The sequence below is a fragment of the Podarcis raffonei genome, chromosome 16, assembly GCF_027172205.1.
Source record: "Podarcis raffonei isolate rPodRaf1 chromosome 16, rPodRaf1.pri, whole genome shotgun sequence".
NCBI lineage: Eukaryota > Metazoa > Chordata > Lepidosauria > Squamata > Lacertidae > Podarcis > Podarcis raffonei.
The window spans coordinates 28,722,195-28,739,208 of record NC_070617.1 but is presented as its reverse complement, the minus strand read 5'-3'; the positions used below and the strand labels follow the sequence as shown (position 1 = coordinate 28,739,208).

At 47.7% G+C, this 17,014-nt stretch overlaps 1 protein-coding gene across 9 annotated transcripts in view; it reads right to left on the bottom strand.

The window, feature by feature from the left end:
* The window catches only part of LOC128403894 (thyroid adenoma-associated protein homolog), a 74,156-nt gene that overhangs the window by 39,283 nt on the left and 17,859 nt on the right, over positions 1 to 17,014 (bottom strand). For 7 of the 9 annotated variants that reach the window (XR_008328019.1, XM_053369040.1, XM_053369045.1 and 4 more), the window contains 10 exons: positions 16,591 to 16,733; positions 14,484 to 14,559; positions 13,469 to 13,605; positions 12,137 to 12,334; positions 8,855 to 9,563; positions 6,625 to 6,777; positions 5,330 to 5,439; positions 4,386 to 4,546; positions 2,809 to 2,975; positions 1,658 to 1,843 (listed from right to left, as the gene is read on the bottom strand). Coding sequence is in view for 8 of the 9 variants with exons in the window: in XM_053369040.1 (XP_053225015.1) it covers positions 1,658 to 1,843; positions 2,809 to 2,975; positions 4,386 to 4,546; positions 5,330 to 5,439; positions 6,625 to 6,777; positions 8,855 to 9,563; positions 12,137 to 12,334; positions 13,469 to 13,605; positions 14,484 to 14,559; positions 16,591 to 16,733 (2,040 nt within the window). In the remaining variant the exon portion in view is untranslated. The remainder of the gene's footprint in view (positions 1 to 1,657; positions 1,844 to 2,808; positions 2,976 to 4,385; positions 4,547 to 5,329; positions 5,440 to 6,624; positions 6,778 to 8,854; positions 9,564 to 12,136; positions 12,335 to 13,468; positions 13,606 to 14,483; positions 14,560 to 16,590; positions 16,734 to 17,014) is intronic. The other 2 variants (XM_053369044.1, XM_053369043.1) reach the window with 2 other exon arrangements.

Here is a 17,014-nt window from a genome sequence, read left to right as displayed (position 1 = left end):
ATAAACCCAGATGCCAACTCTGCTGCCACATACACCCAGACAACACCATCACTGGACTCAACAACATCAAACATACCATCACAGGCCTATTTAATTGCTCATCTTCTAACATTGTGTATGCCATCAAATGCCAACAGTGCCCTTCAGCTCTCTATATTGGACAAACGGGCCAAACCCTACGCCAAAGGATAAAGGTAAAGGGACCCCTGACCATTAGGTCCAGTTGTGGCCGACTCTGGGGTTGCGGCGCTCATCTCGCTTTATTGGCCGAGGGAGCCGGCGTACAGCTTCCGGGTCATGTGGCCAGCATGACTAAGCAGCTTCTGGTGAACCATAGCAGTGCATGGAAACGCCATTTACCTTCCTGGTGGAGCGGTACCTATTTATCTACTTGCCCTTTGACGTGCTTCCGAACTGCTAGGTTGGCAGGAGCAGGGACCGAGCAACGGGAGCTCACCCTGTCACGGGGATTCGAACTGCCAACCTTCTGATTGGCAAGTCCTAGGCTCTGTGGTTTAACCCACAGCGCCACCCGTGTCCCCAAGGATAAATGGACAGAAATCAGGAATCACAAGACAGAGGAAGCCAGTAGGAGAACACTTCAATCTTCCAGGACATTCAACACAGGATCTCAAAGCAGCTGTCTTATTACAAAGAATTTCAGAAATAGACTTGAAAGAGAAGTTGCTGAATTACAACTTATTACTAAACTGAAAACTATGGAGAGACCTGGTCTGATTAGAGGTATTGGATTCTTTTCTCATTACATATGCTAAAGCTTTTTGGTCATCTGCATACTGTCCCTTGCTTCTTCCTGTAGGACTAATTGCAGTCATTAACAGTCATCAACAGATTTACCATACCCATTCAGTCAATTACCCATCTCCTGCTACACTTTTGAGAAAAACCCCACCCCACCCTCCCACTATATATAAGGGTCTGGTGACTTCTGTTTCAGTGCATCTGAAGAAGTGTGCATGCACATGAAAGCTTATACCCAGAACAAACTTAGTTGGTCTCAAAGCTGCTACTGGACAACTTTTTAATTTTTTAATTTAGGTCCTAGTCTAACACTCTAATCCAGGGGTCTGCAATGTGCGGCTCATGGGCTGGATGCGGTCCATGAAGAAGCCTTTTACCGGCCCACGAGCAGCTCCTGAACCAAGCTGCCTGCTCAGCGAGTCCCCCGTGTGCTGCGCTAAACTGGTGCAGCACGGCGTGGGGACTCGCCAAGCGGCGCCGGAAATTGCTTCTGCGCAGACGCAGATCCTGGAAATCACGTCTGCACGTGTCCAGACACTGAAAATCGCTTCTGCCAGGCACAATTTTTGGCATCTGGGCATGCAAAGAAGCAATTCCCAGCATCACGGACATGCGCAGATGCGATTTCTGACATCGCGCTGTGCCAGTCTGGCCCACGGACGATCTCCGTGGGAGTGATCTGGCCCATAGCCGGTAAACCTTGCCGACCCCTGCTCTAACCACTACACCACACTGGCACCAAGGAAGGAAGGGAAGGGAACAGGTGATTAAAAATGGGGTGGGCCACCCAGGTGGAGGGAGAGCATAAAGATCTCTGCACACTGTTTTGAAGACCTGCGTAGAAAGGCTTACAGTCAAATGGGCTGGTGGTTGTTTCGCATCTTTCTGGTCTCACCTTCCTGGTCTAAGCTCGAGGGCCGCTTGCTCTGCAACACTCCCAAAAGCAAATTGCTGACGTCTCTCACGGCATTCACCAAACTGCTAAGGAAAAGCCGCCAGCTCTCCGCCTGCTCTGGCTTCAACATTGAGGTTGCCACCTCTGGGACCTCCAGCAGACATTGCCTCAGAGCAGAAATCACCCCTGCTGGGACAAAGCAAGCTGGTTAAGGCGACGTCCGCACATACATTTGAAGCAGTATGATACCACTTTCAACAGCCATGGCTTCTTCGCCCCAGAGAATCCTGGGAAGAGTGGCTTAACAGATCTGCCTCCTTCCCCAGGGGACTCTGGGAATTGTAGTTCTGTGAGGGGAGGAGGCGTCTCCGAAGAACTCTCAGCACTCTGAACAAGCCACACTTCCCAGGATCCTTTGCAAGAAGCCATGACTGGTGAACGTGGTGCAACACTGCTTTGAATGTCTAGTGCAAATGGGGTCTAGGAGTCCCCCTGCAACCATCAGTTAATATTCCATGCCCCTCATGAGTTCTGGGAGTGGGGTCTGTTCTCTATAGGGGTATTTCCCCTTAAATTTTAAATTTTGTACGCAAAAGTTTTCCCACAGTATTTTCACAACAGCCCTGTGAGGTAGGAGTAGCCTATGAGAGAACACTAGCCCAAGGTTATTCAGTGATCTTTGTGGCCCGGTGAGGAAATTGTTATTACTGGTAGTAACATTAACACATTAAAAACAATGAAAATAATGTTTTTTAAAAAATTTTTAAAAGCAAGCCAAATATTAGGACAACTTCTCATTCCAACATTGCCAGAAACAATGGGTTGCATCCAACACGAGCCTTACTCAAAGCAGACCCATTGAAATGAACGTGGATAACTTAGGTCCATTTTGTACTCTGAGTAAAATTTACATGGCTGCAACTGAGTATGTTTCAGCCATCCAATGCCTGGGTGAAAAGGAATGTTTTAAGAAATCCCTTCTAACGGATAATAACAAGAGGGATCAAGCGCAGGTCGCAGGTGAGATCATTCCATAAACAGGGAACCACCACAGAGAAGGCCCTGTTGCAACCCCATCCCTCCCCCTCTCTCTCAGTTCCCAAGCAATCCTGCCCTGCTTCAAGCAAACCCCCAACCCCTAAGGCGCTGACCATGTATCGGTGAGGTGTGCGCTGCCAATAACAAGTCGTGGCCAGCCCTGGCGAAATGGGTCCGCAACTCGCCAAGCAGATGATTGAGGAAGGCCTGGTAGAGACATGTCCCAGGCAGATCTTCCTTTGCCCCCGGCAACATTCGTTCCAACGCAAGGTTGTCTGTTCTGGTGGAGGAAAAACAGCGAAGGTAGTTAGAAGAGGGAAAAGAGCAGCTGTTCCTTCAAAAACTAAAGTACAGTGGTACCTCAGGTCACATACGCTTCAGGTTACAGACTCTGCTAACCCAGAAATAGTGCTTCAGGTTAAGAACTTTGCTTCAGGATGAGAACAGAAATCGGGCTCCGGCGGCACGGCAGCAGCAGGAGGCCCCATTAGCTAAAGTGGTGCTTCAGGTTAAGAACAGTTTCAGGTTAAGAACAGACCTCCAGAACGAATTAAGTACTTAACCTGAGGTACCACTGTACAGTTGTACCTTGGTTTTCAACCGCCTTGGGAGCCGAACATTTTGGCTCCTGAACGATCGAAAACCGGAAGTGATTGTTCCGGTTATCGAATGTTCTTTTGGAAGCCGAACGTCCGGCAGGGCTTCCGCAGCTTCTGATTGGCTGCAGGATATTCCTACAGCCAATCGGAAGCTGCGCCTTGGTTCCCTAATGTTTCGGAAGTCGAACGGATTTCCGGAACGGATTCCGTTTGACTTCCAAGGTATGTCTGTATTCTGGACAAGGAGAGGCTGAGTAACAAACAAAAGTATAACTCCAAACTGGGATGGGGCAGCCATAGACTGGGAAACAAACTTCCAGGCCTCTCTGGCCTTCACGAGGCCTGGGAGGTATCTGGTTTTGAACACTGCATGCTAAACATTGTGATATACCAATATATCACAATGTCTGAAATAAGGATGGAGCTATGGAGCGATGCACTGGCTGTCTCAATGGTTTTTCCTGCGTTGTGATTTTTGCCAGCGCCTGCTCTTGTGATTCGCTGCCCCCCTACATGAGGCAGGGGAGAGCAGAGTCGGCAGAGTTAACAGAAGAGAAGAAGAGAGTTTGGATTTGATATCCCGCTTTATCACTACCCGAAGGAGTCTCAAAGCGGCTAACATTCTCCTTTCCCTTCCTCCCCCACAACAAACACTCTGTGGGGTGAGTGGGGCTGAGAGACTTCAGAGAAGTGTGACTGGCCCAAGGTCACCCAGCAGCTGCAGGTGGAGGAGTGGAGACGCGAATCCGGTTCCCCAGATTACGAGACTACCGCTCTTAACACCACACTGGCTCTTAGGAATCAGCTAGCTCCATGGTTTCCCCCACATTGTGATTTTTGCATAGCGTGTGCACGCACACACATATCATGATTCAAGATATATTGCCCGGTCAAAAATTACGAAACCGGTATCACGATATGGATTTCAGTTTGGGATGATATTATTGATACATCGCCCAACCCTATTCCAACACCGCCTCCTGAGCCAAACTCCTTCATAGCTCTCCCAAACTTCCAACCCCAAACAGGGTTAAATTCTGTAAAAGGCTCAAATAGTCGTAAAAAAAAGGTTCAGAGAACAAATATTCTACTTCTGGAGGATGGTTTTCATCAGCACCGCTCCTGCTTCTGCCTCTGGGACTCTGGGGCTGCACATGGCTTCCTGTGCCCGTTCAAAGAGAGCCACAGCAATGGATTCTGGGAAAGCAGGTGGGAAGTAGCGGACGAGCAGCTCGGACGCCAGATCACGGATCTGCCATGGAAGAGGGGGGAGAGAGATAGTCAAACGAGGACAATGGGCAATGTTCAGAACAGAAGAAGAAGAGTTTGGATTTGATATCCCGCTTTATCACTACCCTAAGGAGTCTCAAAGCGGCTAACATTCTCCATTCCCTTCCTCCCCCACAACAAACACTCTGTGAGGTGAGTGGGGCTGAGAGACTTCAGAGAAGTGTGACTAGCCCAAGGTCACCCAGCAGCTGCATGTGGAGGAGCGGGGAATCGAACCTGGTTCACCAGATTACGAGACTACCGCTCTTAACCACTACACCACACTGGCTTGGCCTATGTGCAAAGAAAGATGCTAGGTCCAAAATTCCTACTGTGCCGAAGGAAAATCACCAGACTCTGAAGCTGAGCGTATATCTTTTTTTTTTTAGGATGGGGGGCACACCTGGATTTTTGAGCAAGTATCACAGACCACCCCCTCTGGCCACTTAGTAGTAAAGTCAGATCCGGCAGAACTAATCTGAGCCTTGAAAAGCACATAGAGTTGGAAGAGGAAGCAGGACAGAGCGTCACTTTCCCAACTTCCTCCTTCAGCTCTATGTGTTTTTCGTGCGAGAGACGGTACCACTCTCACTGCCTCATGATTAAGGGGCCAGTGAGCGGGTATGGGTGTTCGGGGCACAACCTTGGTGGTGCCAGTGTGCCTCCAAGTGCTACTCTGGTGACTCCCCCCACCCCCACTTATAAATTCTTGCCATTCACAGACAAACATGCCCAGGAGTCATGGGACGATGGGTGGACGACGTACCTCGTTTGTGCTGTCCTGCAAGCAGCTCAGCAGTGCCAATGTATTGCTTCTCGAGAAAAAGTCCCAGCAGCCTTTGCTTCTTGCCCAGCTCAGTAGCGCAGCCATATTGCCTGCAGAGTACGGGGGGTGGGGGTAGAAATCAAGGAGAAACCTTAAGGACTATAACAGGAACATTTCCCCCAAATGCACGCTCTTCCCTCTAAAGAACTGGTGCCAGACTAGACTGTTTGGAGTTGCTTTCTTGGGGTTTAGAAGCATTACTGCCTCTGGTTAATGGAGGTAAAACACAGCCATCGTGATCACTGATAGCCTTCTCCTCCACGAATTATCATAGAATCATAGTTGGAAAGGGACCACAAGGGTCATCTAGTCCAGCCCCCTGAAACGCAGGAATCTTTTGCCAAACGTGAGGTTCCAACCCACAATCCTCAGATTTGGAGTCTCATGTTCTACCGACTGAGCTATCCCAGGAATTTGCCTAATTCTTTTTTTCAAGGCATCCAAGTTTGCGGCCACCACTGCCTCCTTTGGGAGTGGATGCCACATTTTTAACTGTACTGCATGAGGAAGTACTATTTCTTTATCTGCACGGAATAATTTTTATGAAGTAAAATTAGATAACCAAGCTTTAAGAAACTAAGTTCTCCAGAAAGGGGGCAGAGGAGTGGGAGCAAATGCTTGAAATGGCTGAGTTTGGTTTCTGGCTCGCTTGGAGCTCTCCGTGGTTCTGAAACTTCCGCCAGGCATTAGTGCCCTGTCCCATGGAATGCCAGGACAGGTAAAGGGACCCCTGACCATTAGGTCCAGTCGTGACCAACTCTGGGGTTGTGGCGCTCATCTCGCTTTACTGGCCGAGGGAGCTGGTGTACAGCTTCCGGGTCATGTGGCCAGCATGACTAAGCTGCTTCTGGCGAACCAGAGCAGCACACGGAAATGCTGTTTACCTTCCTGCCAGAGCGGTACCTATTTATCTACTTGCACTTTGACGTGCTTTGGAAATGCTAGGTTGGCAGGAGCAGGGACCGAGCAACGGGAGCTCACCCCGTCACGGGGATTCGAACCGCCAACCTTCTGATCAGCAAGCCCTAGGCTCTGTGGTTTAACCCACAGTGCCACCCGCGTCCCTTGCAGGGCAGGTAGGAGATCATAAAATAGAGAGGAAGAACCTGAGGTCCTCCAAATGCTGTTGGACTCCAGCTCACATCATCCCAGACCATTTGGCCCTGCTGGCTGGGTCTGATAGGAACTGGAGACCAAGAAACGTCCACAAGCCCATAGGCTCCCCATCAACATACGAGGAGGCTGCCCCTTTTTTCTCTCCGGGCTCCAGGTGTCTGTGCAGGTCTCCATGATGGCCGCCAGGAGAAGAAGGGCGGTTTTCCTCCTCTGGAAGTTGGAGCCTGACGTCAAGGAGGAGATGCACAGCTGCAGCAGCCACTCAACGAAATCTACGGTGGGAAATAGATTTTTAATGAGGGGGTGTCAGGATGCTGTCAGCAGTTCCCGGATGGTTGTAGGGAAAGTATAAAGACAAGGGAAAGTTTCTTGCAGTCCTTTTTTATTTCAAACTTTACAGAGAGAGGCTATAGAACCCAGCCTCTTGGATAATGGCATTGTCCCGAGTGAATCTCCACCCCCGTCTCTCACACTTCCTCATTCATCTCCTCTATGGGTGCTGCTACCTGCCCTTTCTAAACTATAATCAATAAAAAATAACAGCAAGTCGCAGCGCATGAAATAACACAATACAAGCTAAGAAGCAAAATAATATAATTTTTATTAAAAAAAATATCCCTTAACTCCTCTTTTCCCAGCTGCTTCTGCTGTCTCTAGAGTCATGGTCTGGCAAAGGCTTCTAGGGCTGGGCAAGGAAGGTGGAAAAAGCCATTGCCTGGTGTCCAGCACAAAGTCTCTCTCCCCAACATTAGCCATGCTGGGTTCCTGCGCCATTAACAAGACGATTTGAGCAAGACTACATTCACAAGGCAGGCTGTTCTGTTCTCCTGACATCCCCCTAACTAACCAATGTGAAAGCCACTTCTGGAAACAGAGTGTCAGGATGCTGTCAGCGGCTCCCGGCTGGTTGCCCAGGAAAAGGATTAAGACAAGGGAAAGTTTCTTACCATCCTTTTATATTTCAATATTACAGAGAGAGGATATAGAACTCAGCCTCTTGGATAATGGCATTGTCCCGAGTGAATCTCCACTCCCGTCTCTCCCACTTCCTCATTCATCTCCTCTACGGGTGCTGCTACCTTCCCTCTGTCTTTGAGCTCTTTGCTCTCCTACTTTTAAGGCTCGCCGGGTTCTGGGAGATGGTGGGTCTGGGATTCTTTCTAATGACAACGTGTCAGCAGGGTGTTGTTCCGGCTCGCCTATTATTTCCCAACTTTCCCCCACATCTGCCTCTGAGCTGTGACCTCACACAAACCACTGTTGTAAATCTATACTGTCTTCCTCTTCCTCCTCTCTGGAAGGGTCAGGATGGGGAGGTGGTCTCCACCATTCCTCCTCTGCCCAATCCTTGACAGGCAGGGACACAGGAAAGCTCGGAAGTCATCAGGAGAAGAAAGCGAAGGAGAAACGCACCACATCACAAACATTGGTTTACCTTCTCCGGCAGAGGGCAGCCTAAGAAAAGAGGGTTGCAATCCAATTTCCAATTGGAAATTAAAAAATTGGAAATCAGAAGAAGTACAGTGGTACCTCGGGTTACATATGTGTAATGGTTATAGGGGTTGCTTGTGTGTAAATCGGCGCCACCCTTGGTTGGTTGCCTGAGTGAACCCTTTCTGTCTGGACAGCCACGCGCCCGTGGCTGTCTCAGTCGCTGGCAGAATCCGTTAGTGGGCGTTTCTTGAACTTCTTCCAGCATAAAAGTTCTTTGACGCCTAGTCTCCGCCTACTTTCCCTGCGCGGAAGCCTTCTGCGCAGGGAGGGTGTGGGCATCGGAGGACCCGCGCTCTCCCCACTGGTCCCCGGCGAGGAGTCTTGGAGCCACCTCGCCGATTCCCCCATCTGTCCCCCTTCTCCACTGGTGCTACGCTGATTTCCTTCCCCAGAAGACGTGCTGCTTCTCTCCCTCCCGGGACGCTCTCCGGCATCCCTCTGGAGCCCTCCCTCTCCCTCTGGCTCCGATGGCAGTTCCCTGACAATACGTTTCAGGTTACATACACTTCAGGTTACAGACTTCGCTGACCCAGAAATAGTGCTTCAGGTTAAGAACTTTGCTTCAGGTTGAGAACAGAAATCCGGAGGTTCGTTCTTAACCTGAAACTGTTCTTAACCTGAAGCACCACTTTAGCTAACAGGGCCTCCCGCTGTCGCTGCGCCGCCGGAGCACGATTTCTCATCCTGAAGCAAAGTTCTTAACCCGAGGTACTATTTTTGGGTTAGCGGAGTCTGTAACCTGAAGCGTATGTAACCCGAGGTACCACTGTATTTAAAAACGTGAGATGAGCAGGGGGCCCATTTGGTCTGGAATCCCGTTCTCACAACAGGTGTGTGGAGAATGGGTCAACTCACCTACGGTTTGCTTCAAAGCCATTTCCGGATCCTTCCCACCACAGCGTTCCTTCTTGTCCGATTCCTGCTTCCGTAGCAGGGCAAGAGAGCTGTCCCTCAGCCTGACCAGGGCCTTCTTAACCATGGTTTGGAGGAGCTGCCGGAAGGACGAGGAATCGCAGTTCAAGCTCAGCGGCAAAGCTTCCTTCAGGAGCCGGGCCTCCATCTCGGACAAAGCCTGGTTGGTCCTGGGGGCGGAGCAGAGGAGGCTCAGCGCCGCCAAGCGGACGTTGTCCTCCTTGGAGAAGAGGCAGGAGGGGAGCCTTTGGAGGGTCTCCGCATTGGAGGGGAAGGCCCCTGAGATGGTCCTCTGGGCATTCAGCAAGGCAACCCAGGCCCGCAACTTAGAGGGCTCCCTGCTCCTAAAACTCTCGTCCAACAAAGAGTAAGAGGCTGGGAAAACTCGCAAGGTCCAGCCCAGGAGGTAGTTGGAGGCGTTGCTCTGGAGGGAAGGGGAGGGAGAGGTCAAGGCACTGGAGAGGACCGCAAGCCAGCAGCAGCCCCACTCCCGAGCCAGCTCTTCCTCTGGGACCTGCTCCCGCCTCTCGGCCCAAACTTTGCGCTGCAGCTGGAGGATCGTTTTGTACAAATCGGAGGCGGCAGGGCACAAGTGGTTGGTCGACAGGCAGTTCAAGAGGTGCTGCGGGAGATCTCTGTATGCATCCAGAACCTGAGCAGAACGGAAGGGAAAAGGAAGATTCAGGAGATGGCAGGATGGCAGGGGTCTTTACACAAACACAAGAGAAGGTCACCAAATGGCACGAAACGCAGGAAGCTGCCTTGTACTGAGCCGGGCCCTTGCTCAGTGCTGGCAAAAAAAGATGTAATAATAAAAATAATAATTTTTATTTATATCCCGCCCTCCCCAGCCGAAGCCGGGCTCAGGGCGGCTAACAACACTAAAATAGTGCAACATTCTAAAAACATTCTAAAAATTAATTAAAATGAAATTGATGGCAACCATAAACTAAAGTTCTATAAAGATTGCCAAGGAGGCTGCGCCTGTAGTGATCAGGTGGGATTGCTATGAGGAATTATAACAAATACAGAGTAAGCCATCTGTGTCAGCAATGAAAGCATTGCGTTGACTGGGTTTAAACTATTTTGATATGATTCTTGATCAATCCACACCTCCGCATCCCTGTTCCATTTCTCTTTCTTGACCAGTCACGTACATGGCCAGTCTTTGCCAGGCAGGCATCCTGGGTCATAAAAGACAGTGGGCAGTTTCTTTGATGTAGCTTTTCTGATATGTTAATCTTAGGATGTTAATCTTAGGGCCAGGAAACAGATCTCACCTGAAGGTAATAATGATCACTGTCTTCCTGGCCATCCTTCTTATCATGTATATTGCTTGTTTATGACCTCAGGGGTTGCCAAATGTACTCCTCTGTAGTTCTGTTTTGTTTACCCCAGAAATATGTGTGCTTAATTAGTTTTGGTAGTTTAACTTTGTCCACACGTGGGGTCTGTTGAAATGGTCAGAAGAAATCGGATTCGTTCTTACGAACACTCTGTAAAAAGTTCTTTTGTGAATAAAATGACCTGGGCCGAGGGGTAGAGGCAGAGATTATTAGACGCACCCTTCCCAGAGTCTTGCTGGTTCAAGTCTCTGTGTGTATTCTTATTAATCAGAGTTCAATCCTTCCTTTACTTTGGGAACGCCTCAAAAGAGAGTAAGATTCTAGTCCTCATGAGTCACAAGAAAGGGCTGGAATAAGAAGAAACAGGAGAAGCTGCCTTATCCTGTCAGATCCCTGGTCCATCTTGTAGCCTTATTGGAGTTCACCAATTGGGTCTGCATTGCTCCCAGACAGGAGGAAGTCAAATGACACCGAGGGTTGGTTCAGAGAAAGATTTATTTATTTCTGCTCTCCAGAACAGCAGAAAGGCACCTGCGTGGTGTGTCCACAGCAAGTCCAAAGAAATGAGAAATTTCATGCAGTATATATATCCTCCAGGCACCCTCTCCCCCTTCCCCAGGAATCCAGCCACGTCAGCTTGTACATGCAGGTTGACATCACAGATGTTCCTGCTCCGGCACTCTTAACCATAAAAGGGTATTCCTTCCTATACTTCTGACCATAAAAGGATATTCCTTCCTGTACTTCTGACCATAAAAAGGATCTTCCTGTTCCTACTCTTATCTTGGAGCAAGAGGTCACCATCTCCAAGAACAGCCTCTGGCGCTGTTCCCAGACTAGGTCTGTGCGTCTTTCTGGTCAGGATATAAGATAAGGCACAGACGTTTCTTCCCTGTTCTACTGGTGCAGTCAAGGCCATCTTTGCCGTCACAAACTGATAAAGGAGAGGGCTCTGAGCACTTGTTTATACAGCTGGGTTTTTGGCTCAAGAGCTCGAGTTAAAGCATTTTAGCTAAGGAAAAATTGGGATTTTGGTGCAGTTTCAAACTGCCTGCACAGTCAATTTTTCGGTTTAGGAAACCCATTCCTTCAATCTGGCTTAGTATTGACTGCACTGACCGACAGCAGCTTTCCAGGGTTTCAGGCAAGGAGTCTCTCCCAGGTCTACCTGGAGATGCTGGGGCCTTCTGCATGCAAAGCAGGTGTTCTACCACGGAGCTACGCCCCACTGCTAAAGTCAATGGGATCTGTAAACACTGAAAGTGGTAATTGATTTACCGGTAACTCAAATATTTCCCAAACTTGGGTCTCCAGCTGTTTCTGAACTACAATTTTCATCGTTCCTGACTACGGGTCCTGCCAGCTAGGGGTGATGGGAGTTGTGGTCGAAAAAGAGCTGGAGGACCCAAGTTTGGCAAACACAGTTGTAACAATACAGTGGTACCTCGGAAGTCAAAAGGAATCTGTCCGTTTGACTTCCAAAACATTTGGAAACCAAGGCGCAGCTGCAGGAAGCTCCTGCAGCCAATTGGACGCTGTGTCGGACGTCCAGGTTCCAGAGAATGTTCGAGAACTGGAACAATCACTTCTGGATTTTGATCGTTCGGGAGCCGAAATGTTAGACTCCCAAGGCATTTGAAAACCAAGATATGACCGTACAATCTGTTACAGCACTGGTGCATAGAAACACACAGGTGAAATCGGTTCGTATTATGGCACGTACGAAAGCAGTAAAAAGAAGAGAAAGGTTTTGGTGGGTTTTGTTTTTAAGAAATTAACAAAGAAGGTAATTTCCATCTCCAGCTACCTGACCCTTTCTGTTTTCAGAGTATTATGGGCTGAGCTCCGCACTCACACACCAACGTCGTCGTCCCCTTACCTTTTCAGGACCCAGGTAGGGCAGAACCGAAATGAGAGGAAAATACCGGGCTCTGGCCTGCCAGGGGATCAGGATGACTCTCTGGAGGAACTGACCATAGAGGGGTCTCTCCAGGTCCTCAAAATGATCACACTCTAAGCTGTAGATCTCCAGGAGGAGCTGGAAGGAGCTGTGGATGAAATCAGACACCCGTTCCACCTGAACAGTGTGGGCAGAGGAGGGGTGGGAAAGTAACATTATTATGTACGAATCATAGAATCGTAGGGTTGGAAGGGACCACGAGGGTCATCTAGTCCAACCCCCTGCAATGCAGGAATCTTTTTGCCCAACGTGGGGCACAAAGCCACAACTTTCTAACAGTCTGAGATTAAGAGTCTTGTGCTCTATTGACTGAGCTATCCACTGCTGCAGTCCAGGGTGGATAAAAATCAATGATTTTTTTTTATTTAAAAAATTAAAAATTGGATATTTTTTTTTAATTAAATCAGATTTTTTTTATTTAAATAAGTTTTTTTATCAGATTTTTGAAAATCTAAATTGGATTTTAAAAATAAAATGCTTTTGGAGGAAAAATCTTTCTATAGTTTTCTATTTAAGTTACAATATAGTCCAAAGGCTATTCATAAGGAAATAAGGATTTGTTTTAGGTTTTTCATGTGTGCTAAAACTCAGACTAGAGGTTTTTTTTAAAAAAATAATTGTTTAACCACATCAGTTAACAAACATGGAAACATATGCTGTAATGTTATTGTTTTAGTTACATTAACTGTTCAAATTCTTATTAAGGATGTGATTATTTCTCTCCTTCGAATAAAGTACAGCAGAAAAGTTGTCCAAATATAAACAGTTAACTTATTAAACCTCACAATAATTTCATAATTATCTATGTTTTCTAATGGTATAACCAAATCAGTAGTTTTGATATAACTGTAAAAACTATTCTGAAAATTTATTATTCCAAAAATGAAACCTTTATCTGGTTGTAAATATTAAACTATACCAGCAAGAATGAGTCTTTCTGGAAAAAAAAGATTTAAATCAAGTCTTACTGACTTGTGATTTAAATCATGATTTAAATAGTGATTTAAATCTATTTGATTTAAACCAAATCCACCCTGCTGCAGTCCAAGAACATCTGGAGGGCATCTCATTGAATACCCTCTGATCTAAGACCCTTGATTTTTGGTCTGCTTAGCTCTTGCTGCTACACGAGGTTGTTTTTGTTAAATATAGGCGTTTGGTTTTCTTAAAAATTAACGTTAAGCCTCCTCTGCAAGTGCAGCTTTGACAAGATACAAGAAGGTCCAGGGGAAATGAAAAAGGTACCATTACCGGGCTCTTTGCATTGTTCCAGAGGAACTGGGTCAGTCTCTCGAGAAGTCTAGACTGGTCTGCCAGCACCCGGCTCCTCTTCCCTTCCCAGATCTCCTCCAGACTTTCTCGGACGCGTCGAAGCCATAGAGAAAACACTGTAAACAGAGGTCCAGGCTAATCACACCAATGACTACCACTCCTTCGTTCTGCATTCGCAATGCTTTGAATGCAAAAGTGCGGAACATGTGGCTCTCTGGGTGTTGCTGCGACTCCAGCTCCCATCAGCCACAGTTGGCAGAGCCAGTGGAGGATGGGAGTTGTAGTCCAGAAAACTCTGGCGGGTCACAGGTTCTCCAATGGCCTCGGCCCAGTATACCTGAAGGAGCGTCTCCACCCCCATCGTTCAGCCCGGACACTGAGGTCCAGCTCTGAGGGCCTTTTGGCGGTTCCCTCGCTGTGAGAAGTGAGGTTACAGGGAACCAGGCAGAGGGCCTTCTCGGTGGTGGCACCCTCCATCAGATGTCAAGGAAATAAGCAACTACGTACAGTGGTACCTCAGGTTAAGTATTTAATTCGTTCCGGGGTTCCGTACTTAACCTGAAACTGTACTTAACCTGAAGCACCACTTTAGCTAATGGGGCCTCTTGCTGCTGCCACGCCGCCGAGCCCGATTTCTGTTCTCATCCTGAAGCAAAGTTCTTAACCTGAAGCACTATTTCTGGGTTAGCGGAGTCTGTAACCTGAAGCGTATGTAACTTGAAGCGTATGTAACCTGAGGTACCACTGTATCTGACTTTTAGAAGACATCTGAAGACAGCCCTGTTTAGGGAAGTTTTTAATGTTTGGTGTTTTTAATATTCTGTTGGCAACCGCCCAGAGAGGCTGGGGAAATCCGGTCAGATGGGCGGGGTATAAATCAATAAGTAATAATTATTATTATGAGACTAAGATGCCTCTTTCCTGGTTGAGAATTGGGTCTCCTTTGGCTGTGACCACCTGAATTGGATGGATGACTTCGGGGCAAACCACCTACCTTGGAAGCAGTAGTAATCTGGCTCCTCCATCAGGACCAAAAGAGCTGGGAACAGGACATCCAGCAACAGACAAGCCTGTGGAAGAGGGAATTAGGGCTGTGATTTAGCTGCATTTCCTGCACTGCAGGCAGTAGGATGAGATGGGTCGCTTCTCAACTCTACACTCCTACGATTCTATAGGGGGGAAATGGTGTGTGGGGTTGGAGGAAGCAATCACAGTACAGTGGTACCTCGGGTTAAGTACTTAATTCATTCTGGAGGTTCGTTCTTAACCTGAAACTGTTCTTAACCTGAAGGACCACTTTAGCTATGGGGCCTCCCGCTGCCGCCGCACCGCCGGAGCACAATTTCTGTTCTCATCCTGAAGCAAAGTTCTTAACCTGAGGTAATATTTCTGGGTAAGCGGAGTCTGTAACCTGAAGCATATGTAACCTGAAGCCGAGGTACCACTGTATATTTTTTCAGACCCAGTATTAAGAAAAGCCAACAAAAATCAAGCATCTCTCTCAGGGAAGGAGGCAGAAAAAAGCCTCGAAATAAGAAAAAACACAGGGCATTTTAATAACAAGACAGTTGTTTTTTTTAAAAAAATCTTAATTACAGTCGTACCTCAGGTTAAGTACTTAATTTGTTCCGTAGGTCCGTTCTTAACCTGAAACTGTTCTTAACCTGAAGCACCACTTTAGCTAATGGGGCCTCCTGCTGCCGCCACGCCGCCAGAGCACGATTTCTGTTCTCATCCTGACCTGAAGCAAAATTCTTAACCTGAAGCACTATTTCTGGGTTAGCGGAGTCTGTAGCCTGAAGCGTATGTAACCTGAAGCGTATGCAACCCGGGGTACCACTGTATTGTTACATTTACATCCCACATCATTCCTGCAAAGTGGCATCCACACAGTTCTCCCTCTCATCCTCATCCTCAAGAGGTTGGCTAGGCTAAGAGGCAGTAACAGAGCACTCTTCTTCCCAGGCTGAGAGGGAAAATGGTGAAAACAGGTTCTTTACGGACAGAGTGATTTTTGCAGCTGTTGTTAAAGTTGCAAAACAACGAAGCACAGGACGGAGGGATGGAGAAATTTCTGAAACAGCAATGGGATATCAGCTCTGCCCAAGGTGTGAAGGAAAACAGCAACAACCGGGAAAAGATAAACATAATATTTTACAAGGACAGGAAGAAACACCACGGACAGAATAACTGCCACACACAGGAAGAACAAGGATATAGTCTGAGTGCCTCACTTGTAGCTTTAGAAATCATTTAATGTGTCAACACAAATAGACGTTATTAATATTGCAGTTGGTGTATAAGGCATCATTATTTTACACGGAATGTAACTGAAATTAGTAAGATTTTGGAATGAGGAAAAAGAGGAAAAAAATCAAACCTTCAATTCTAGCAGTCAGGAGGCCACCTGAATTATACAATTTGGTATTTGAATGATTGGTATTAGCAATTGTATTATAATTTGGTATTGTTATAATGAGGCTATTATTGGGTGGTAATTGAAAATTAATAAAAATTATTATATAAAAAAGAAAGGTAAAGAGACCCCTGACCATTAGGTCCAGTCACGGCCGACTCTGGGGTTGCGGTGCTCATCTCGCTTTGTTGGCAGAGGGAGCCGGCGTACAGCTTCCGGGTCCTGTGGCCAGCATGACTAAGCCGCTTCTGGCGAATCAGAGCAGCGCACGGAAATGCCATTTACCTTCCCGCCGGAGCGGTACCTATTTATCTACTTGCATTTTGACGTGCTTTCGAACTGCTAGGTTGGCAGGAGCAGGGACCGAACAACGGGAGCTCACCCCGTCGTGGGGATTTGAACCGCCGACCTTCTGATTGGCAAGTCCTAGGCCCTGTGGTTTAACCCACAGCGCCACCCGCGTCCCTAAAAAGAAAGAGGCAGTGACTAATCCACCACACTGTGAGCTTCATGGCCGAGTGGGGAATCAAACGCTGGCATCCCTGCCCTAGACTCTTCTTTGCCACTGCACGGGTTGCGGGCCTTAACTCTCCCAAGACGGACCACCCTTGCCCTGAGCGCCTGACGCTTACCAAATTTTGCCTCTGGGTTTATGGAAGAGCAGAAGTTCTTTCCTCAAGCCTACCTCTTGCGTGGTATCATCCAGCCGGCAGCTCAGGATCTCCTTCTTGCAACAGGCTAACAAGCCCCGGGTGAGTATCACCGTCTCCAGCCCATCCGGGCTCCAAGGAGGTCGGGGCACACGAAGCGTGCCAAACAAGCATTCTCCTGGTCACAGAAAGAAATTTCTCCAGTCAGTCAAAGGAATCTGTCCTCACGTCAGCTCAGATTCACAGAGTGGCATTTCCACCTCGTTCCACTTTTAATTTGCACACCACCCTTCTGTATACACAAGGCGTTTTACAAGCTGAAGGAACCGAGAAAGGTTACACACCTCAGAATGATCTGACCCACGACAAAAACGTCGTAATAAAAAGCATAACTTTAAAATAAATGACTTATATTGAATAAGGTAATATTCAATCATCCACTAGAATATAACAGCACAC